At 46.5% G+C, this 24,455-nt stretch overlaps 1 protein-coding gene across 1 annotated transcript; it reads left to right on the top strand.

The window, feature by feature from the left end:
- The first annotated feature begins 1,461 nt into the window (after positions 1 to 1,461).
- Positions 1,462 to 22,531, top strand: FBLN7 (fibulin 7). The gene is made up of 8 exons (XM_033144976.1): positions 1,462 to 1,760; positions 6,781 to 6,940; positions 7,337 to 7,507; positions 13,116 to 13,241; positions 14,008 to 14,145; positions 17,726 to 17,863; positions 19,359 to 19,497; positions 21,582 to 22,531. The coding sequence occupies exons 1-8, from the start codon at positions 1,686 to 1,688 to the stop codon at positions 21,952 to 21,954; spliced, it is 1,320 nt and encodes a 439-aa protein (XP_033000867.1). The 5' UTR covers positions 1,462 to 1,685; the 3' UTR covers positions 21,955 to 22,531.
- The last annotated feature ends 1,924 nt before the right edge of the window (positions 22,532 to 24,455 follow it).

The following is a 24,455-nucleotide window of genomic DNA, read 5'->3' as shown; positions in this document are numbered from 1 at the left end:
TGAGGACACACTAGGTCAGGGGTGCGGAACCTTAGACCTACGGGCCAAAGGGGATCCACACAGCATCCCAGAAGCCACACACTTCTTGAGTGCTTTCGTCTGGAATGTGTCCTTGTAAGGGGGGCTGTGGGTGGGTGTGGTCTAAACCACTGTGCCTCTTGGGCTTGCCGATTGGAAGGTTGGCAGTTTGAATCCCCTCAATGGGGTGAGCTCCCATTGCTCTGTCCCAGCTCCTGCCAACCTAGCAGTTTGAAAGCATGCCAGTACAAGTAGATAAATAGGTACCACTGCAGCGGGAAGGTAAACAGTGTTTCCGTGCGCTCTGGTTTCCGTCACAGTGTCCTGTTGCACCAGAAGCAGTTTAGTCATGCTGGCCACATGACCCAGAAAGCTGTCTGCGGACAAATGCCGGCTCCCTCGGCCTGAAAGCGAGATGAGCGCCGCAACCCCATAGTCACCTTTGACTGGACTTAACCGTCCAGGGGTCATTTACCTTTACCATTTATATGCATAAACCTCTGAATTCTTTTTGCATGGCTGGAATATAGCTTAGTATACAAAGGTGAATCTATTGCTCCACGGACTTCTGTATCTAGCCTGCCCATTACTATGACCATCCAGTGAGGTTTGTGGGGGAAGGGGCCCCTCCCCCCCATGCCAGAGATATTGTTGGTGGGAATAAGAGAAAGCCTGAACAAGTGTCAGTTTGACACCTGCTTCAGGGACAAATATCAAATCGGAAGGTGAGGTGGGGAAACGGATGCTGTGGTCTGATCCTGGCTAGGGCGCTCCAAGGCTGCTTTCCTTCCAAAATAAAAAGCTTGAGCTCACTTAAACAAAACAAAACAACCCACTATGAATAATGTAATGTGTACTTTGGCCCTTAGCCACTTCCCTGCAACAGCAGGTTAATACTGCAGAGAATGATCCTGGCCTGCCTTACAAGGTTCCCGTAAGGACTGCTGAGCTAATTTTGTCAAATGGCATATGAATGCAAAATAATAATAATCCTTGCTAGCCAAAACAAACAGGAATCTCCAATCTATTAAAGAAAACGTGAGTTGCACCAACTGATCCTGGCTGCTTAAACACTAATGTTTAGTGTGTGCTTTTGGCTTGGGAGGGCAGATTATATATCTAAATAATATCCTAAATTATGGGACACTTAGATTAAAGAAAAAAGTCGTCCTATTTCTCTCTCACACACAAGTTTTTGACTGTGGTGGGGAAGTGGCAACTGTTGCTTCTACTCGTCGTCTTTGAGTAGCAGAAATAAAGCAAGCCAAGCTTCCACGTTAAAGCCATCAGTCTGAGATGAAAGTTTGCAGGATCTCTCTCTCTCTCTCTCTCTCTCTCTCTCTCTCTCTCTCTATCTATCTCTGGGGTGTGTTTCTGTGGAGGACAGCTCCTAGGAGGGAGCACACTGGCAGCGGAGGCAGCCTACCAATAAGAGGTGGAAACTGAGCTCTTTTTTTTTTTTACTCTTTGGATCTTTGGAAAACCTGCTGTGTGATGCTGCAGTCATTTCTGATCTGAGCACAGGAGTGCTCTCTATCCCTCCTGATTTGCAGTCAGGGCAACTTGGCTGTTGAGGAAAGTGCTTTGCCAGGTGTTCCTGTGCAATCCGAGGAGAATTTTTTATTTCTTTCTTTCTATCTACCTACCTATCTTGGAATAACAGTGCCATGCCTTCTGGATTGCAATACAGCCTCTTTCTCTTCTTGTGCCTAACATCATGTCAGGAATCTCAAGCATCCCAGGTAAGCCCCATTCTCCCAATAAACAACTGGTTAGGTCTGGATAACATTTCATCTATCTATCTATCTATCTATCTATCATCTATCTATCTACTGTATCATCTACCCATCACCTATCTATCTATCTATCTATCTATCTATCTATCTATCTATCTATCATCTACTGTATCATCTATCCATCATCTATCTATCTATCTATCTATCTATCAATCATCTATCTATCATCTACTGTATCATCTATCCATCATCTATCTATCTATCTATCTATCTATCTATCTATCTATCTATCTATCTATCTACTGTATCATCTATCCATCATCTATCTATCATCTATCTATCTATCTATCTATCTATCTATCTATCTATCTATCTATCTACTGTATCATCTATCCATCATCTATCTATCATCTATCTATCTATCTATCTATCTATCTATCTATCTATCTACTGTATCATCTATCCATCATCTATCTATCTATCTATCTATCTATCTATCTATCTATCTATCTATCTTTAACATCTATAAAATCTTGGAGGGGATATAAATGCAATGCCTGAAAGGACAAGTTTCCCTTGACAGTAAAACGAATGGTGATTTTGTGTGTGTTTTGTTTGCTAATTTTTGCTTAAAAGGCTGGACTTTATTTTAGCTCTCCTTCCCCGGCCTCATGTGTCTCTTTCTGCAAAGGCAACAGGTAAGTAAAATGATGGCTGCTAATGCCCTTCGATACACATCCTCTGATTTTCAACTTCACACCAACAGACAAGGGGTGTGGTCAATATTTTGTGTAAATCAGAAAAGACACGCAGGAAACAAGGTCAGTCCAAAGACGAATAAGCACCACCAGTCCAGACTAATATGCAAACCTTCATCAGGAGAAATTTGAAGACGAAAAATATAGCCTTCCCATCACTTAATCCTCAAATCCCTCGACACCGTTCGAGGTGAAGAATGCAGCTCCAGAAGTGTAAGGCATGCAATTGCTTTTGCAAATTATCTGCCTCTGAAAATTCTTATATTTCTTGCCCTGTATAATAGTTGCTAATAATGCAACTGCAACCCTCTTGTAGAGTTAGGAAAGAAACTCAACCTGTTCCTCCATTAACGCCTGAATAAACCAGTGCAGTCAACTGATTGCAGAGCTTGTGAGTCCAAGTCACTTTGCAGGAATATCAACATGGGCTGAGCGAGCTGCACGGTGATGAAGTTTATTATGCTTAACTGTAGCGCAGCAGTTCAGGTTAAAAATAACTCTTTAACAAAGAGCTTATTATAAAGGTATCCAGTATGACTTATATATAAAAAAAGAAGTCTGCTGCAATCTACATATGATAAAAGTCTTGGGCAAGAGAAAACTTGTTCACTCCCCCAACCCCGAGAACGTGCTTCATATAAAACATGGCAATTAAATTCTTGTTCATTCAAATTGTAAGGAAATGTCAGGTTTATTGTGTCTCCAGTCACTCCGTTTTGACTGGCTCCTGTCCCAGTACTTAGTGCTGACTTTTGATCCTGGTGAAGAAGTTGTGCAACGGATAAAGAAAGTCCATTTCATAGCAAAAGCAGCATTTGTGTGGGTGTGTCTGTGCATGTGCGATCAGCAATGAGTTTTGTTCAGTTCGCATTTTACTTTGACCCTGCCTAATTTTAATGCAAGCCCCCCCCCCTGCAAACCCAGCTATATTTCAAAACTTGCACATCTCTGGATTTCACAATGCAGTTTTCCAACTAAGGATGCACAGGGGGGGGGGAAACCATATTAACCTATGGATTTGCTTGCAAACATATGTATAATAGGCAAAATTGCAAAAAAAGGAAGAAAGAAAAAGAGATGCATACATTAGGCTTAACCTGCATGGAAATGCACACTGATTTTCGTGTTGACTTTTTTTATTCAAATTGATGCAGAAATAGGCAAACTGAACTTAAGGCTGGGAAAATGGGAAACTGAAAGAAACTGAAAATGACAGGTTTGTGCATCCCTATTTGCGATAGATGGGCAGATATTGATAAACTTGCACAGACAGATCAGTAGATATGCATTTATGGCTGAGTGGATATAGGATTCAGATAGCGTAACAGATTAATTAAACCCTTGTGCAATAGGTAACATTCCTTTCTTGCAGGAGACAAACAGGAATGAACATCTTGGCACTCTCAGGGCATAAAGGAAAGGCAGGGGGCAGCAGCTGTTGAATGGGATCCTTGCATTCCATTTGCTCTCTTGGCAGTCATTTACATGATGAAAGTATTTCTCACGTGACCCTAAAAGTGATTCTGGGGACTCTTCCAGCATGTTGTGGGATACAAAGCAGAAAATAACTATTGTTGTTGCTGTTTTAATCAGACACTCACAGTTTTGCTTATGTCAGCATGGCAAAGCCGGTGCTAGCAGTTGGAAAATTTGGGCGCTTTGGGGGGGCCCCAGACCAGTTAAGGAGCCGCCTAGCCCAAGAGACCCACCAACTATGCAGCAAGCCTGTTGCCATGGAAGAAAGGGGATCAAGTGACATGGGCAGCCAAATACACAGTAAACAAAACAAAACAAAACAAAACAAAACATGTGTGACCAGCCATATCACCTGATGATCCACACACAACTCACCAGATTTCATCCTGGCTCCACCCTTGCGCCATCAAGTACAACACCCTGCCAAGACGACCAATATTACTGACTTCCAAAGTTGGCTGCCTGGGCATTGGCCCAGCTGGAAAGGCTGGTACCTGTTGTGTATATTGATTAGCATAGTGGAGGAGGGTGGGAAGGGGTCAGGCCATGCATGCTAGTATGGTGACAATGACAGTGGTATGCCAATGATCTCACGGCTATGCTAGCCACTCTTGGCCCCTGTCAAGGCCCTGTATTCTGTCATTTTGCTGGACCAAGGAAAATTTCACGCTATCTTAATAGCAACAACAACAGATTTATTTGTTACACTAATACGTTTAATTTGTTCTCTGCCAATCTTGTAAATAGCCATAGACAAAGGCTGGGCAACGTTCAGTCCTAGAGCCTTGTATGACTCTCAGCCTGATTAAAAAATCCCTGTACAATTCAGACCCATGGCAAGAGCAATCTGGTCCTCTCCTGGTACATACATAACTTTATTTTTATGTCACCTTTCCACAGTTCAAACCATGCTCAAAGGTGAATTGGAAAAATACATAACTACAACGTAACAAACATAGTCATAAACAATAAACAAAATATTTAAAAAGACACGACCAAATTGAACAATTTCCACATAAATGACAGCCAGGTCTAAAATAAAGATACAAAATACAGGAGCAACAACCTCGCCCAAGAAAACACCCCAGCCCATTTGGCAGGGAATGAGGGTGGCAGAAAGAAAGAAAGAAAGAAAGAAAGAAAGAAAGAAACAAACAAACAGAGGTGGGGAGGGGCAAGAGAGAGAGAAGGGTGTTGGGGGGCAAGCAGTGGCTCCACCCATTTTTGTCCCTGGCCCTGCCCACCCCTTGCATGTGGCCCCCAAAGAACGCAGCCGTCAGCAGAAAACAGTTGGCCAACTCCTGCTTCTGGCAACTTCCATCAACAGGAGATGCGCCCTTATAATAGATAAATACTACTGAATTACCGTACAAAATCAGTAGTAGAAGAAAACTATAACATATTCAAAAGCATAATGTCTCAGGGCACCCAAACAATAGTCACCTGGCTTGAATGTTGAACCAGGTCAGCCTCTGCCAACTTGGAACCCTACAAATATTTTGGACTGCAACTGTCATCACCCTCAGCCAACCTGCTCTGTCAGAGTTGACAAATGTTAGAGAAGGCGGGGGCCCTTTAAATGGAAAGTGACCTTTCACTGATGATGGAGCTAGCTCCTCCATAAGGCTCAGCCTAAGAATCTCTGTTGCTGAAGCAACATCTAAGTTCTACTGTCCTACAGCATTCAACCTGAGCACTGCACGGAGCTGTCCAGAGTTCCCAGCCAATTGCTGGAACCATTGCTCACATCAGAACTGCTTTTAAACACATTTGTCACATGCATGAGACACAGGTCAGCACGAAAGACGCAGGGCTTGGTTGTCAGTGAAGTTAACTTTACAACTCAGCAACACTTCCCAGCAGATCTTGCCTCTATGGAGCAATTGCCTGGACCAAAGGTCCTTGCCTTCAACTCTTTCCAAGGCTCTCCTCTCCCAGATGTTTCCTAAGCAGTCTCAAGCTGCATCTGCCCACCTCTGGCCTCTGCTCTGCCCTCCTCCTTATCCTGCACTTTCTTGGAGACCAGCAGGGAGGGGAGCTTGTCGCAGCAGGAGAGGAAGACTCCCTGGATTCTTCAGCAGCCTCTCAGTCCCCCTCCTCTGCTTCAGCCTCGGTGTCTGAACTGCTCCCTGTCACAGGTTCCTCCCGCTCACTAAACCCTGTTGCCCCTTCAGCATCAAGGCCTTCCTCCCAATCCTCTCCCTCTGACCTCTCCTCGGTATCCCACCACCAATCCCCTGGCTCTGAGCCTTCCTCCTCTGGGGTTTCCCTTGGGGGTTCCCCGTCTGATGCCTCCCACCACTCATCTTTGTCCAGCCAGTCCTTGACGCACGTCTTACAATGTTGTGAGTACACAAGTTGTTTCAGGTACCAGCTATAAAAAAAATACAACGTGTGGAATGACCACTGGGCTCAAGTCTGTGCTCCACTTAGCTATGGATCTTGGTGGGTGGCACGGGCAGGTCACAATGACTCAGTTAATTCTGCCTTCCAAGGCTGGTACTGTGGATTCCTTGAAGGAGGTGCAGGAAGGTCAGGATAGCTCAGCTGGTTAGAGCGTGGTGCTGATAATGCCAAGGTTGCAGGTTCGATCCCCATATGGGAGAGCTGCATATTCCTGTATCCTCAAGGTCCCTTCCAACTCTACAATTCTACGATTCTATCATACAAATCAAGTGGGGAAGACATGGGGGGAAATGGCTCTCTAATTGTACTCAACCATCAACACCGTACATATAAAGGCACATTTAAAGGCCTGATCCAGCTGTTTAATGTCTTTGTGTTTTCCGCAGAACTGCATGAACAAGCAACAGCTTCTGACTGCCATCCGCCAAATGCAGCAATTTCTAAAGGGGCAGGAAACGAGATTTGCCGAGGGGCTCCGTGTCATGAAACACCGGCTGACGACTCTGCAAAACGCAGTCATGAAAACTACCCCTGACCCACCAACTGGTAAATAAAACAACAAGCCTAAAGTGATGGCGGTGCCATAGCAGGAGCAACATTGCAAAGCCAGCAGCTTTATAGGACCAGATAGACCCTGATATGACCCCTATATACTGCCCATCCATTATTAAATGACATTTGTGAGTCTCTCTTGGATATAGAGGTAGGAAAGTCTTAGAACAAAACAAGTAACATTTTTTTAAAAAAAACTATGGGTGTAAAATAGAGGGAAGGTGCAAGACCCAGGGCCTATTGTAAAAGACATGGGCCTTGGCCCCCTAAGTCACCCTCTAACCACGTCCCTGCAGCCCAGCATGATTCTGTGATGGTGATGCTTTTGCCCTCTTTCCTCTATGAGCCAAAAACCACGTCTTTTATTGCTTTTGTGTACCCAACTCACAGTGTTCTGCCCTGCCCTGGATGCCCCGCTGAATGGCAAAAGATTTGGCACCAAGAACATGGTGGACCATGAAGTCCATTTCACCTGCGATCCTGGATTCCGACTCGTGGGCTCCAGTTCTCGAGTGTGTCAGCCAAACGGCAGCTGGACAGGAGATGTTCCTGAGTGCACAGGTAATTCGCTTTTTTTATTCCCTTGGCTCGGGCATAAACACTCACCTTCAGATTGTCAAACATAGCTGTTTCAGGAGTAGCCACGGATGCTGAAGACGGCTGAATTTGTATCCCAACTTCCCTCCAAGAAACTCAAAGTGGCACACGTGGTTCTCCCCGTTCCCAATTTTATCTTCATAACAACCCCGTGAAGTAGGTTAGGCTCAGAGGAAGTGACTGGCCCAGGGTTACCCAGTGAGCTACGTGGCTGATCTGAACCTGGGTCTCCTGGGTTCTAGTCCAACACTCTAACCACTACACCATGGTGCTGGCTCTTGTGGACTACGACTTCCATAATCCCTTATCATTGGCTATGCAGGTTGAGGCTGATGGGAGCTTGAGTACAATTACACCTGGAGAGTCACAGGCTCCTAATCCTTCTTGCTCATTATAAGACTATCACTTTAGTATTTATCCTTAGGCGTTACTCATCACTGATGTGCAGGGTTAGGGCCAAACTAGAAGTGAATTTGAATGCACTGAACATGCATATTTTTGTAGAATGGAAACAGCATCCATGGGGAAGCTGATCAGTCTTAGGACTACTTTCAGGGATGGGGGTGAAGGGGGGGGGGAGAGTTGGACTCTTTCCCAAACTGATATTTGCATTTCAGGGTAAACTGCCATTGATGCCAGTGGAGGCTTTCTTTGCAATGCAATGCAATAATAATAATAATAAAGCTGTTTCACAGAATGGATTTGTTGTGCCCAAATTATTGCTGATTGCTCTAAATCCACGCGACTGTTGTTCATTGTATGTGAGGCTGCAGATCCAAGCATATGTCAAATCTTTTAATAGGCAATTTATTACTAGGAAACAGATGACAACATCTGAGAAATCAACTGGCACAAACACAGTAATTAATCTTATGTGCTTTTTTGGGGGGGGGGTGGACCAACGTGAGGTTTATCCAGATTGGCAAACAAGAAACTCGTACATAATTACCTCTGTTTTTTTTAAAAAAATGTTTACTGGGCAGAAGTCGGTTCTGTTGGTGATGAGCAGGCATTTGGCGTAACACACCCATTTTATATTCCTGGGCAGCCATTGTTACTGTGCTCGCCTGTAGCTGTAAGAAGGCATGAGAAGTGTGATAGAAATGTCAAACCATGGAGGGAAGACGTGGTTGGAAGCCTCACAGTGCAACCCTGCTTACACTGTAGGCTGGTATACCTGCATGAGAAGGATAGGGACGACTCTCCGAGCTTATTTATGCTCACCTTTTGCTTTTCCCTCAGTGTTAATTCTCTTTGGGTCGCTGACCTGACGACACTCCCTTCTCCTTCTCCTCCATGCCATATTTCAAATCCGGACAGAAAGGTCGTGGGGTTGTTGTTTGTTGTTGTTTTTTGGCAAAGCTGACATATGGCAACACTATCCACGCCACGACAGCCAGGGGCGTAGGAAGGGAGGGGTGTAGGGGGTGTGCTGCCCCGGGTTCCACTCTGGGAGGGGTGACAAGATGGCCCCTGCCTCCCCCCAGCTGTAGAGCATCCATACGGGCTGCCGCTGTCGCGCTCACACACAAAAATCCCACCAGCAAAGCTTTTCCTCAATCATTCCCGTGCCAGAAAATCCTTTACTTGCTTGGTTTCTGTCCCTTACAGTGATTCCCAACCTTGGGTCTCCAGCTGTTTTTTTGACTACAACTCCCAACAGCCCTAGCTAGCAAGACCAGGGATGATAGGAACTGTAGTCTGAAAACAGCTGGCAATCCAAGGTTGGGGAATACTGCCTTAGAACCCCTGTTTAGCATTTTAGAATATTTAAAAATGTTTGTAGCTCGTGGAATTCTTCTCCTTCAGACTTCCCCAAACTGGTGCTCCTCAAGATCCTTTGGACTACTATTCCCATGAGCCACACACCCTGACAATGGGAGCTGCCTTTTATTGCTCCTTTTTAGAGACGTTGCTGGGTTTTGGTGTGCTTATGTCTTACTAGATTTGTATGCCACCTTAAACTATGTGAGGAAAGCCAAGGGTCAGGTAAATAAGCAGCAAATAAATTGATCGTTATGGCTAGCTAATTTTTATTCCCTGTTAACGTTGGTAATTCAGCACACATTGCCATTTGATGGCGAGATTGTCATCTCAAACATTGGATTAAATCAGTGTGTATCATAGCGCTCTCTCTTTGTGTGTGTGTGTGTGTGTGTGTGTGTGTGTGTGTGAGAGAGAGAGAGAGAGAGAGAGAGAGAGAGAGAGAGAGAGAGAGATTTGCATCCATTTTCCTGACTTTGTCTCTCTCAGTTAACTCGATGCAAAAATTCTTGGCCCTGGTCTGTGTGGTTTACATTTTCACACGCTCCTCCATAGGGTGCTGTGGCCCCTGTGCATTGACAGTGCTGTTTGTTTAAGTGAATTCCTACCTCATTGTGCAAAATGTTAATGAGCCATTGAGCCTCTGGCGGACTGAGGGGCTGCGAAGGCCAGAGACCTGCCACTCTCCATTGTGCTCGAGAAGACAGACATTTCTAAAGAGATTATGGCACAGTGCACTAGACGGCCAGCCAGATGTGACTCCAGAACAGGGGTGGGGGAGCCGCTTTTCAGACCAAGGGCCGTATTCCCCATCTGGGCCATGTTCTGGAGGACATATGGCAGTGGTGGGAGGGGCCGGAGGCAATAGGTGCAAAGCAATGAAATCTACTTCTGTACATTAAGTTGGTTTCTATGCACAATCACCACCGTCTGTCTCTTCCATCCATGCAACCAAGAGGCATGACCAGAGTTCAAGGAAACACCCTGCAGGGCAAAAGCACAAGAGTGGGTGGGGTTAAGAAAGGGGTGTGGCCTGGGGAGAGGCATGAGGGCTGGATAGAGAGGTCTGATGGGGATGTGTTGGCCTCTGGCCCAAGGTTTGTGACCTTTGGCCAAGAATCAAGTGAGCAGTGGGAATAAGAAGAATGCCGGTTGCTGTTGTTCACAGCGGTCCCATTCACAACATACATTTAAATACCTGAAGAAGTGTGCATGCACACGAAAGCTCATACCAGCAACTAACTCAGTTGGTCTCTAAGGTGCTACTAGAAAGAATTTTCGATTTTGTTTTGATACATTTAAATAGTCATGGTGCCCCTCCAAAAGGATTCTGGGACTTGTAATTCTTAAGGGCGCTGAGTAGGGTTGCCAGGTCTGCTTCCAAAAAATAGCGGACAAGCGGGGGGGAGGGTTAAATTAAATTATATATTTTCTTACAAACATTTTAACACGTATTAAAATACCATTTCATCATAAAGCTTTTGAATAAAAATTCCACTATTTTGTGGGAAAAAATTGTGAGCATAATGTGAAAAAAGTGGACTGTCCACTCAAATAGTGGGCACCTGGCAACCCTAGCACTGCTGAGGCCCTTTTACCCTCACAGAATTACAATTCTCAGAGTGGTCAAACCGTTCACCCGGACACTGAGGTCCACCTCCAAGGGTCTTCTGGCTGTTCCTTCACTGTGAGAAGTGAAGTCAAAGGGAGCCAGGCAGAAGGCCCTTTTGGTAGTGGCACCCGCACTGTGGAACCCCCTTCCATCAGATGTCAAGGGGATAAAGAACTACACCACTTTTAGAAGGCATCTGAAGGCATCCCTGTATTGGGAAGTTTTTAAGGTTTGGTGTTTCATTATATTTTATATGTGCTGGAAGCCACCTAGAGTAGCTGGGGAAACCCAGCCAGATGGGTGGGGTATTACTTTTACTACTACTACTACTACTACTATCACTACTACTACTTTGTTGTTGTTCAGTCGTTCAGTCGTGTCCGACTCTTCGTGACCCCATGGACCAGAGCACGCCAGGCACGCCTATCCTTCACTGCCTCTCGCAGTTTGGCCAAACTCCTGTTAGTAGCTTCGAGAACACTGTCCAACCATCTCATCCTCTGTCGTCCCCTTCTCCTTGTGCCCTCCATCTTTCCCAACATCAGGGTCTTTTCCAGGGAGTCTTCTCTTCTCATGAGGTGGCCAAAATACTGGAGCCTCAACTTCAGGATCTGTCCTTCCAGTGAGCACTCAGGGCCGATTTCCTTGAGAATGGATAAGTTTGATCTTTTTGCAGTCCATGGGACTCTCAAGAGTCTCCTCCAGCACCATAATTCAAAAGCATCAACTCTTTGGCGATCAGCCTTCTTTATGGTCCAGCTCTCACTTCCATACATTACTACTGGGAAAACCATAGCTTTAACTATACGGACCTTTGTCAGCAAGGTGATGTCTTTGCTTTTTAAGATGCTGTCTAGGTTTGTCATTGCTTTTCTCCCAAGAAGCAGGCGTCTTCTAATTTCGTGACTGCTGTCACCATCTGCAGTGATCATGGATCCCAAGGAAGTGAAATCTCTCACTGCCTCCATTTCTTCCCCTTCTATTTGCCACTACTACTACTACTATCCCCTTTTCACAGGGAACTCTGGGAATTGCGGCTCTGGGAATAGGGGTTCTCCTAGCAACTCTCAGCACTCTTAAGCAAACTACATTTCCCATAACCCTTTGGGGGCTGTCAGTAGTAGAGAGGTCAGTTGGTTAGAGCACGGTGCTGATAATGGCATGGTCACAGGTTCAATCCCCGTATGCATCTTCCGGTATTGCAGGGGGTTGGACTAGATGATGCTTGTGGTCCCTTCCAACTCTATGGATCTATGACTGTTTACAGTGGTAGCATAGTGTTTTTATATATATATATGGTTTGAGTATGGCCAGCGTCTTCCTAGACCAAAAATAAAAATGGTTAGGTAGCTGGCATCTATGCAGGTGAAAAACCACCATTTCTTCTCTTTAGGACACCTGGGCAGTGTCTGGTCCTCTTCACATTGCCTAGCCCAGGTGTCGATGAGGCCTAGTGCACACACTCAGCACGGAAATCCAGATGAGAATCTCGCCTTTGTAGAAAGTTCAAGGAAGCAGGAGTGGGTGGAAAAATTCGGCTACAACTCCTTGGCTGCTTGTTCAATAACTTCATGGTCTAGCGACCCCTGATTATTTAGAATATTCTATTGGTGATCAGGGGAGCTTGGCTTTTTGGCAGATGGGAAGCAGTGGCAATCCATGAGGCATTCACTCACACAGCCTGTTTCTTCAAGGAATTCCACTGCGCTAATTATTTCAACACATAATAAGCCAGGGAGAGGTGAAAGGGTGCCTCAGGTGAATAGAGATTTTTTAATGGGGGGGGGTGCGCCCAGGGGAGAATCTGGCCAGCTCTTGCAAATAAAAGATTTTGCTTCTTCCATTAAAGTGTATTTTGCCTTGAGGAGGATATGCACATTCGCAAAAACAGGAGGAAGCTGCCCAACCTTGTCACAAACAGGCAAATAGCCGCCATATTGCTGTTGGTTGTGTTTACCATAGGTTGCCCTTGAGCAGCGGTAGCCAATGAGGTGCCCTCTGAACTTGTGGGTTACAACTAGGGATTGGGGGAGAAATTAGAGGGAAATGCTGTAGATTTAATCCAAATTTCGTACCAAAAAGAAAATTATGAGGAGAAATGTGTACTAAAATGTTGCAGGCTTTCAAAAACAGGCTATGGGTTGCGGAAATAATTTGAAGCTCTGAACCCTCCCTATTTTATTGGCCTTTTCTTAGATATTGGGGTATGTACCAGTCACCTGTGCCAGAATGGAGGAACATGTGTTGACCGAGGTGAACAGTACAAATGCTTTTGTCCCCAGGAGTGGACAGGCCCCAACTGCCAATATCAAACGCAGACAGGTATGTATTGTGGTGAGGGGTTAAGGAGGGTGGGAAAGAGGAATATTTAAACCTTAATGTGAGAGAGAGGGCAGGGCAGGGCCTAGAAACACAGGACATTATATTGAGTCAGACCATTTGCTCATTTAGCTCAGACCATTTGCTCATTTAGCTCAATATTGGCTACACTGTAAATATAGCCATAGAAGAAGAAGAAGAAGAAGAAGAAGAAGAAGAAGAAGAAGAAGAAGAAGAAGAAGAAGAAGAGGAGGAGGAGGAGTTTGGATTTGATATCCCGCTTTATCACTGCCCTAGGGAGTCTCAAAGCGGCTAACATTCTCCTTTCCCTTCCTTCCTCACAACAAATACTCTGTGAGGTGAGTGGGACTGAGAGACTTCAAAGAAGTGTGACTGGCCCAAGGTCAGCCAGCAGCTGCATGTGGAGGAGCGGAGACGCGAACCCGGTTCCCCAGATTACGAGACTTTTAACCACTACACCACACTGGCTCTCTGGTTTCTAGTGATAACCTTTTCTTCCATGTGGGGGAAGTGATCACAAAGCTTACACAGGAAGAGGGAGATGACTTGTCATGTGGGAATGCTGGTTTTGCCCATCTCCTTCCTCAAACATTGGCTGTAGTTTTCCCCTTGTTGCTGCAGGTGTAGAACGAAGTCCACCACTCCATTTTATTAGTTTTGTAAAAATAAGGATTTCTTCTCATTTGTGGTTTGGGATTTTAACACTGTCCTGGATTGCGAATTCTCCCCTCCCCCACTTGTCCTTTAGTACCACCAGAATGGAGCGTAACAGATGATCCGGCGTTCAGCCGTAAACCTCGCTGCGCCAAATTTGACCGGATGCAGCAGTGCAGCTGCGAAGCAGGCTTCCATATGAGCGGCACAGCAGAAAACAGCATCTGCCAGGGTAAGGGAGCAATTGCAAGAGATCTCTGAGGAGTCTGCCGCTACATGTTAAAGCCATGTCTAAGCTGCAGAATATGGTGGTGTGGCCTTTCATTTATAGACTCTCAGTGCTGTGTGTGTGGGGTGGGTGGGTTATAGAGTAATGTAAGTGGAAAAGAAAAGAAAAGATGAATCCCTGATCCAATGAGATTAACATTGTAAATTCCAACAGTAAGAAAGTGGGCAACAGGAGGGAAGGCAGAACAAGGGAAAGAAGGGCTGACCCAGTAGGAACTGCAACAACTTATTGCAGTGTGGAGTGCTTCTGTTAAGGGTTCCAGCACTCCATTCTTTTCCTGTTTTCCGATTCTCCCCTGACTCTACCCAAACAGTCAACCACGATTCTGCATCTCCGAAGTATGCTCAGTCCTCGTTGGGCTTTTTAGTTTAGTTTTGCTTTTGCGTGTTTATTATTTGGTGGGGTGGATGCACAGGTGCCCAGTCTCAGAGACATTAAAACCTTGGAATTCTCCATTCATTACTGGGGACAGGTCAAATTGTCCCCTGGCATATTTAAAAACAGCTTCTCAGTGTGAACCAGTAAACAAGCTATCTGGACCAGTCTTTTTCAACCTTTTTTGGGCAAAGGCACACTTGTTTCATGAAAAAAATCACGAGGCACACCACCATTAGAAAATGTTAAAAAAATTAACTCTGTGCCTATATTGACTATATATAAAGTAATTTTTCAATTTTTCCCACGGCACACCAGGCAACATCTCGCGGCACACTAGTGTGCCACGGAACAGTGGTTGAAAAACACTGATCTGGACAATGAGATGGTTCTCTCTACCACTTTTCCATCTATAAGCTTCGCATTCCATTTCTTGAGCATGAGTGGCGCAGATTTGCCAGCATAAACCCAAGCGGCTGAAGACTTGAAATTGATATTGATGTGCACAATGCAAACCCATTTGAATTGATTTAGAAAAGCGAAGCAGATTTATGCATTTTAAAATCAATAAATGAAACGCAGTTGCGGCACACGCACTTGAGCTCATGGTCAAGCCATGAGCGTGTTTACTTGGAAGCAAGTACCACAGAGGATTACTCAAAAATCAAGTGAGCATAGAAGTTCGACCTTAGCTTCAGTTGGGGATAAGAACCAGAAGTTCCATGTAAGGCAAAAGGCCAGCCGGCCCTATTGTTAGACAAAGCACCACCTCAAATGGCAAGTGCTGACAGGCAACACTGGGCACCCCCAGAGCCAGTGGCGGAGCAAGCTGCTTGGCTGGCCCGGGGCACCAAACGTGGAGGCACCCCCTGGGGGTGGGGGCATCGCTCCGCTGCACGCACGCATCCTGACGCATGCGGCGTGACATCACGTGGCACTGCTGCTCCCGCGGCGACCTTGCGAGCCCCGAAGCAAGCAGCGGCTCGTGGGGCTGCCCCATCTGTGCTGCTTTTCATACGCGGCGGCCTTACGAGTTGCTGCTCGCCCAGCGGCTCGCAAGGTCGCCGTGGGAGCAGCAGCGCCGGCCCGGACAGAGTGCGCATGTGCAGGATGCCACACATGCGCACTCCGTACGGGGTCAGAGTGCACATGTGCGGGGTGCCGCCCCCCCCTTGCCTCTGCAGCTGCCGCTGAGCCGAGCGAGGCTTGTGGCGGGGCGAGGCTTGCGGCGGGGTGAGGCTTGGGCATTGCAGGGCCGGGGGCGCGCCAAGTGTCGCCCCCTCCAGGGTGGAACCCAGGGTGCCCCACCCCCATCGCCCCCACCTTCCTATGCCACTGCCCAGAGCTATTGTTCCTGTTACGGAAATTACCGGGTCGAGAAGGCTCAGCTCCCGGTCCTACGGAGGAAGCCCGTGGTTCGCTGCGGAGGCAATGGAGACCAGCCGGAGATTGGAGCAAAAGCAAAGGAGTTTATTGCGCAACAAGGTTCAGGAGGATCCGAACCCCGAACAAAGGGTGTCCTGGACTTTTAAAAGTTCCCGCGATAGCCCAGAATACATAGCGAAATACATCACAGAAACGTCAGAGATGGGGAGGGGAGAGAGGAGGTTACAGTAAAATTTACATAGGGGAAAAACAAGTTTTGCATATCAGGAAGGATGGCAGGAACCGGTGAATGGATCTAGGGTGGGTGTAATACACATTGAAGGTTTCTTCTGCGTCAGGACAATAGAAAGCTCCTAGGAGGATGTCTGCTGCCATGGTAGCTGATGGATGGGTGCTTGACTGGATTATCGGGAGGGGTGTATCTCCTCCTGCGGACGTGACTCGCTGCTTAGGGGATTATGAAAGCCACTGAGTGGAGAGTCCAAAAATTATGCAGTATCGAAATAATATACTTCTGATGATCGGAGGATGGCGGGGACCGAGGGGTTAGAAAGGTTATTTTACAAGGAGCAAATAGACACCCGAACCAGGCAAATCGGACACTGCGTTCAGGAGTTGTGGATTTTTACAATAATAAATATTTCGAGCTGTCAAAATTGGGCCACCCAGCGTCTAAATTGTCCATTTGATACATTGTTGCAAGTTATAATTAATAGTTTCCCCAACTGGTTACATTTTGGTTTCGATTCCATTGTTCTCCCAGCAGGGAGCCTGTCAAAACCCACTTAGTGTTCAGTCAAGCGTGAAGGTGATGATTGAATCATAGTAGCTGCGCTGAACGTTCCATTTTGCAGGCTGAGCCGAATGCATGCTCCTGATTGGCCGGCTTGCCGTTCATTGAGAAAATGGACGATACGAGGAGCGCTTGACAGGAGGCTTCTCGGAGGGTTTTCGGGGCGCAGATCGGAACATTTTGGGGATGCCCTTTATCGCGAGGGCTTGTGTGGTGCTTGTGCGACTTATGTGAAGGGGTACCCGCTCATCGTCGGGGGGGGGGAAGGAAGAAAAGAGGCTCCCAGGTCCCGCACTCGGCAGCGTGGGAGTCCGGCGAGGAGGCTGCGCAGTGGGGGAAGGTGGCGGCTGGAAATTTTCCTTAACATTCCTAAGCCCCCATTCCCCCTGGGGAACGTCCTATGCAACATATCCTTGGCCCTCTGAACTAGCCTTGCTCCTCAGGTGTGGTAGAGGGTGATTTCCCATCACAGGTGTTGCGAATTAAGATTAAGGCAGCAAACTCTGCCACACACATAAGGAATTCCAGTGGGTTTCGACGCCACCTTGCAGACTGCCTTGGGTCACTCCCAGGTCACTGTGTTTTTAGGCAACTACTGGCGGGAACAAGCTTGCTGTTATCTGCACAATGGCCTGCATTCCTGGGCCAGTTTATCATTCAAAGCCAAGCATCCCAAGCTTTAACGAAGAGACCCTCCAGAGTTTTCCAGCGGCAGGCAATTGCAAGACGGGCCAGCAACTTAAGAACCAGATCTGTACAGCAAGGCTGTTATCCAGCAGGAAGCACCAAGGGCTGTGCTTTTGAATAAATCCACACAGTTCATAGATCTGGAAGGGCAAAATGTATGCTGCTAAGAAATACATAACACCAGTAGCATATCTCAGAATTCCGCCCCGCCCCCCCCCCTTGCGCAGCCTGTCATGAAATTTGTCCAAGCAGAAAGAACGTCGGTTTTCTTCCCCCTTGCAGATGTGAATGAATGTGAAGTTTACAAGCTGGAGGGAGTCCCTCGCCTCTGTATGCACACCTGCATCAACATTCCTGGCTCCTACCGCTGTTCCTGCCCCAGAGGATACCAGATCTTCAGCGATGGGAAAAGCTGTGAAGGTGACTTTAGCACGAGGCAGGTGGCATTTCGCAGAATGACAAAATGTGCAGGCTTCATGCAGACCTTCGGTCCCCCAAAAACTGCTTAGATTGTGTGCAGTGTGTTTCTCTGCAACCAGGGTTTAAGCTGCATTCCTGCACATTTTCACCTAGGAGCAGGGACTTGGTTAGGCACTGAAACATTTTACGACTATAAATGCAATGAAATGCTAACAGAGTAGAAGCTGGACTTCCCAAACACCGCGCAAGAAGCCAGATTCTTGTAACGGTTTGTAACGCACGGCTACTTAAAATTCTGGCTGTTAATGCCAAGGGAGCGAGAGCCGCTGAAACAAGGTGGACATTGTATTTAGCCATTTAGATATGTCGGGAGGTATGGCGGTCAAGCGCCAAAAGGAATTGAATAGTGATATTGTATGCATGAAGCATGCACTCTCTGCTCTTGCTGGCTACAGAAAATGCCTTCAGATTATGATAAAACAGAACTAATATTAACCTGTTACAGGTGGGTAGCCGTGTTGGTCTGCCATAGTCGAAACAAAATAGAAAATTCTTTCCAGTAGCACCTTAGAGACCGACTGAGTTTGTTCTTGGTATGAGCTTTCGTGTGCATGCACACTTCTTCAGATGCGAAGTTAATATTAACCTGGAATATTTCCGTTCGTTGTTTACTTCGGCTGCATGCACACCATACAATTGAAGCCCATCTGATGCACACATACCCCTCCCCCAAAAAAGAATCCTGGGAACTATAGTTTGTTAGGGGTGCTGGGAATTGTAGCCCTGCAGTGGGTAAACTACACTTTCCAGGATTCTTAAAGGGGGGTCCTTTAAATGTAAGGAATCTTTTGCCCAATGTGGAGCTTGAACCCACGACCCTGCGATTAAGAGTCTCATGCTCTACTAACTAACCTATCCATGCATTTTATCCTTAGAATCATAGAATCATAGAGTTGGAAGAGACCACAAGGGCCATCCAGTCCAACCCCCTGCCAAGCAGGAAACACCATCAAAGCATTCCTGACAGATGGCTGTCAAGCCTCTGCTTAAAGACCTCCAAAGAAGGAGACTCCACCACACTCCTTGGTAGCAAATTCCACTGCCGAACAGCTCTCACTGTTAGGAAGTTCTTCCTTGCTACAACCCTATGAGGTAGAGTTAGGCTGAGACAGGGTGAATGGCTTGGGTCTTCTCGTGTGTATGGAGTGGCTACTTAGGGCATCATCTGGAAAGAGTAAATGCACCACCAAAAGAAGAGATCCGAGGATACCAATTTGCAGAAAACTTCCTTGGCAGAGCTCAGCTCCAGATACTCCTTATGTACATAGAAAGGATTTAGGTGGAACTTCTGTGCAACAGTTAGAAAGTGCAAATTGTCATTTGCCTTGAGAGCGAAAGGGTCGAGAAGATCATACCTTCCCCTTTCTGTGTTAAGCGCGTCGCCTAAACCATCGACTCTGGTACTTTGCTTTTCATGTTTCCATTTGTTTTACAGACATTGACGAGTGTGCTCTCTCATTGCACAACTGTACCAGGGGAACGACATGCATTAATACAGGAGGAAGCTTTCAGTGTGTTAATCCAGAGTGCCCCAAGCCCAGTGGAAACATCAGCTATGTGAAAACATCGCCGTTGTAAGTATAACGGGAAATCTGTCGTTTGCCATATTTGACGGCAGTAGGCTAGCTTAGGGCACACGGAGCAGGTCATGCGTGGCACAGAGTGAGCTCTGTATTCCAACACCTCATCATACTCCCTGCCCTCATCATACTCCTTGCCTCACTCTGCCTAATGTTAGAGCCGGCCCTAGTTCTGGGCATAAGGAAAGAAAAGATGAATGCCCAGAAAACCCACTGTGCAGTTCCAGTTCCTTTCTTTTAAAACTAAGAACCAAAAGATCTTGTTTATCCAGGCTGTTGGCATATTATTTTCTGGTCTGTGATCAAACATTACGACAACCTTATGAATATTTCCCCTCCAGCCAGTGAGATTACTTGTTATATTTTCTTTGATACAGGGCCAATGTTCTGTGCCTTGATTATGCACCATCGCTGTGTGTTGCAAACGGAGCATTGTTTGAGTTTAGACAACTTTTTGGGCACAATCCAGACAGAGTTAAAGACCTTTAAATCCAATTGATTTCCATGAAGGGTTTATTCTGCAGGCGCACCATATCCTTAAAGCTCATTTCCTCGCCGCCAAAAAGCATCCTGGGAGCTGTGGTTTGTGAAAGGGTGCGACGAACTGTAGCTCTGTGAATGGTGAACTACAGTTTGCAGGATTCTTTACAGATGGAAAATGTGCTTTAAATGTACAGTGTGCCTTCAGCCTTAGGCTGCAGTCCTAATCCCATTCACCTGGGAGTAAGCCCATTGAATTCAATGGGACTTATTTCTGAGTAGATGTGGTTAGGTTAGTGCTGTTCACTGTAGCGGGCAGGATTCACCTCATGAGCCCCATCAGCAGAAACCTTGCACAAGGACTTCTGCTTGCTCCATGAGCTTTCCCCTGCCTCTTCTCCTGTTGTATGCCCCCTGAAATTGGCTTGAGAGGTGGTTGGGAGAACCCCCAGAACAGCATGGGGGTGGTGGGAGAGGGGGGAGTTGTTCAAGCTGGCAAGCAGAAACCCTTGTGCAGATGGAACGCTCTGGATTTCACCTTCCGACTCTAAAACAAAGGTGGATGACCCTGTATGGAATCCAACAACATCTCAGAGCCTTACTGGGAAGAAGAAAAGTCATTGTTAAAGATTCTGCAAAGACCTCCTAGGGTCTAAACCTTAGCAGCATTTAAAAAAGAGAAAAAAGACTTAATATATTGTTTATATATCTGGCAAAGTGTTTGGACCATTATAGGGATGCAGGTGGCGCTGTGGGCTAAACCACAGAGCCTAGGGCTTGCTGATCAGAAGGTTGGCGGTTTCGAATCCCTACGATGGGGTGAGTTCCCATTGCTCGGTCCCTGCTCCTGCCAACCTAGCAGTTCGAAAGCGTGTCAAAGTGCAAGTAGATAAATAGGTACTGCTCTGGCGGGAAGGTAAACGGCATTTCCGTGTGCTGTTCCGGTTCGCCAGAAACAGCTTAGTCATACTGGCCACATGACCCGGAAGCTGTATGCTGGCTCCCTCAGCCAATAAAGCGAGATGAGCGCCACAACCCCAGAGTCGTCCGCGACTGGGCCTAACAGTCAGGGTTCCCTTGCACCATTATGTTAGGGGTATGCCGGCCCAACATATATTCTCACTGGCACTAACTGCATTTTATGTAATTCTCTGGTTTTTGATTCGCTCAGGTGCACCAAGTGTGTGGGGTTGAAGGCACCTTGGCCCCCTCGATATTTGTATTAAGGGGGTCGGACCCCCCTCATCTTCATATGACCCTGTGTGTGGTGCATGTGTGTGGCATCACATGCGCAGCACAGGTCAAGCAGCCGGCTCCTCCAGAGTGCTTGGCTTCCTGCATTGCGCATGCATCGTCACACACGCCCGATGCCCAACATGCAATGTGTGTGATGCCATGCACATGCATTGAGCGTTGGGTGCCCTCAATCTTGGAGGCAACTCGGCGCCTCCGGATTCACTTACTCACCGCTTTATTGTCATCACTATTTGCAGCCCTGTGCTCCATACCGGAGGGAGGGCAGGATGTAAATATATTCCATATGACAAAGAAATAAATGCATCTCCTTCGTACCCCCCACCCCTCACTTTCCTTCCTAGCCAATGCGAACGGAACCCATGCCCCATGGACAGCAGATCCTGCCACCATGCCCCGAAGACCATCTCCTTCCATTACCTTCCTCTGCCATCCAACCTCGTCACTCCCACTGCCCTCTTCCGCATGGCTACTGCGTCGGCTCCTGGGCGGCCTGGCCCCGACGGCCTGCGCTTTGGAATCGCGGCAGGCAACGGCCGGGGCCATTTCGTCATGCAGCGCTCGGACAGGCAGACCGGCGAGCTCATCCTCGTCCAGAGCCTGCAGGGCCCTCAGACCACAGAAGTGGAAGTCGACATGACCGAGTACCTGGACCGCACCTTCCAAGCGAAGCACGTCTCGAAGATCACCGTCTTCGTGTCGGCTTACGAGTTTTAACGGAAGCCGTTTGCACAGGGGAGGAAAAGAAGCAGCTTGCGGCCTGCTCTTACTCACCCAGAACATTTGGTTCTAACCACCAGCTGTACTACAAAAGCCCGAACAGACATCAGGCATTGCTGTCTGGGTACTTGCCTGTTTTAATGCCAGCCTCAGATATAATGGCTGTCGCCTTTCTGCTTCTCCTCCAGGGGTAGCTGGCATGGCTCTCTCCCGATGCTGTTAGACTACAGCTTCCATCAGTCTTGCGGGCTGCTGATGGGAGTTCGAGTTCAGCATCATTTTGAGGGCGCCACATTGGCTACCCCTGTTTGACTTTAAACACTAGATGCCCTGAGTGCCTTGGAGGGATAATAATGTGATTGACTTCCAACTATGGTTGGTGTCCCACCTTGATCAACGCCCCCCTTACTCTAACCTGCCCTTTGTTAGCCAATCCAGCATGTCACATATACAGACAACCTGTCCTTAATGCAGGCACTCTGCCCTCATCTCAAGCAGAAGTTCATCTAAGGAAGAGAACAGGTCCAGAGCTGTCAACTTTCCCTCTTTTTGCAATGGGAAACGGTGCTGGAATAAGGGAATTTCCCGCAAAAAAGGGAAAGTTGACAGCTATGAACAGGCCACCTTTCTCCCTGTCCTTTTCTCTGATGCTGTATGAGAGCAAAAACATCATATCTCTGTTGCAAGAGATCCGATTCTACTTTCTGATGTTTGTAGAGTACTAATGCTGATCTGATGTTGCAAACCATGAGCATGATTCAGCAACCATGGAAACACTTTTTAATTCCTGTTTATTTCAATGGAAAGGACAAGCAATGGTGTGCTTAACAGGGCAAACCTATGCATGTTTGCCTGGTAGTGAGCACAACTGATTTCGTACGTACAGCCCTAGCCATGTCTGCTCAGAAGCCAGTCCTACTGAATTCTGGTGGGATATCTGAGACTGGGGTTCGGTTTGCAGCCTAACTCTCTAGTCAATGTACACAGAGTTACACTGCACATACCTCCTTTTGATATCAGTGGGACCATAACAGGACAATCTTATGCACATCTACTCTCAGACCAAGTAAGTCTCGCTGAGTTCAATGGGGTTTACTCCAAGGTAAGTGGGTCTTCTAGGATTGCTCCCTAAAGTACTGAGCTGGAACAGTTCTAAATTACGTTGCAACAAACTCACAATTCCAGCCATACTTCAGAACTAAATTTTGAATATATATTTCTCATATATTCTGCCTGTGGAATAATAGCTTTGAGGGACACTTTGAGGAAACTGAATCTTAAGCCTTGATGATGAATTGTAGAAACTGTTATTATGAGTTTGGATGGTGCCCTGAGTCCCTTCCAATTATCAGGATCCTGTATCTGTGGGGGTAAACTGCAGGAGAGCAAACTTACCAAACAAGTCCTTTTGTCTAGGTAAAGGTTTTGGCTGCCTAGTTAAGCACCACGATTAGCATAACCAAAGAAGTTGCTCTGTGCCATAGGACAGATGGGTGGGCCTCCCTGCCCCCAGCTGCTAGGAAAGAGAATAATAGCCATTGTAGCATGTCTGAAAGAGGGAGAAGCAGGCTGGAAGCTGTAGGCGCAGAGACATGTTTGCTCTATGCTGGATCCAAAGCTATAACTAACAGAGAAGCAAGATTGTTCGGGGTGTTAATGCTGCAAGCCCCTCCATCTTGTGCTCAGGTTGTATATATGTGTAAATAAAACGATTTATCCAAGAGGCATCACAGTCCCCTATGGGCTTCATTCCAAGGAAACTGAACCCTGAAAAAGAGCCTTGAACCCCTGGATTCTCTCACCACTCAGAGACTGGGGAGGCATGTAACACTATTACGCTAAATATTAAATTCTTGGATTTGCACCTTGCTTCCGTCCGCTTCATAATCCCACTAAATTTAACAGTATTTATAACTGGGAATACCCCCCAAAGAACTGACATACATATGAATGTATTTTCCCATTATGGTTCCTTGAGGTATTCCTACTTCTAGAAGCCTATTATGTTTAGTGGGATATATATATATATATATATATATATATATATATATATAGCAAATCGCTCTTATAAGAATCTGTTTACACTCTCTCTGCAATACCTCTGTGTCCACCCCCTAGCTACAAAATAATAAGTATTTCATTCCAACTCTGATACCTTGTTCGGTCAAAGGGATGTGGGGGACACAATTACATTAAACATGTCCTTGTTTGTATTTCGTGTGCGTTTTTCATTGATTGCCTTGGATTTTATCTTCTTCTCCAGTTATGTATGCCCCTGGGATCGTCAAAACCCAGATGTAGTTTCACCGAAACTGACATGACAGAAATCTGGATTATGACATAACATGAACAATGGCAAGCATCGGTTCATCCAGATCTGCCTTGTTTATTGAGCATCCGGGTTGCTTTAATACCTGCATATATATATTAAGAGTTCTACGTTAGTGGCAGAAACAGTCACAACACTGGCACAAAAATCTGGCTCTCAATTGGTATCA

Source organism: Lacerta agilis, chromosome 3 (assembly GCF_009819535.1).
Source record: "Lacerta agilis isolate rLacAgi1 chromosome 3, rLacAgi1.pri, whole genome shotgun sequence".
Lineage (NCBI taxonomy): Eukaryota > Metazoa > Chordata > Lepidosauria > Squamata > Lacertidae > Lacerta > Lacerta agilis.
Note: the sequence above shows the minus strand (reverse complement) of the source record. Positions and strands in the feature narration are given on the sequence as shown.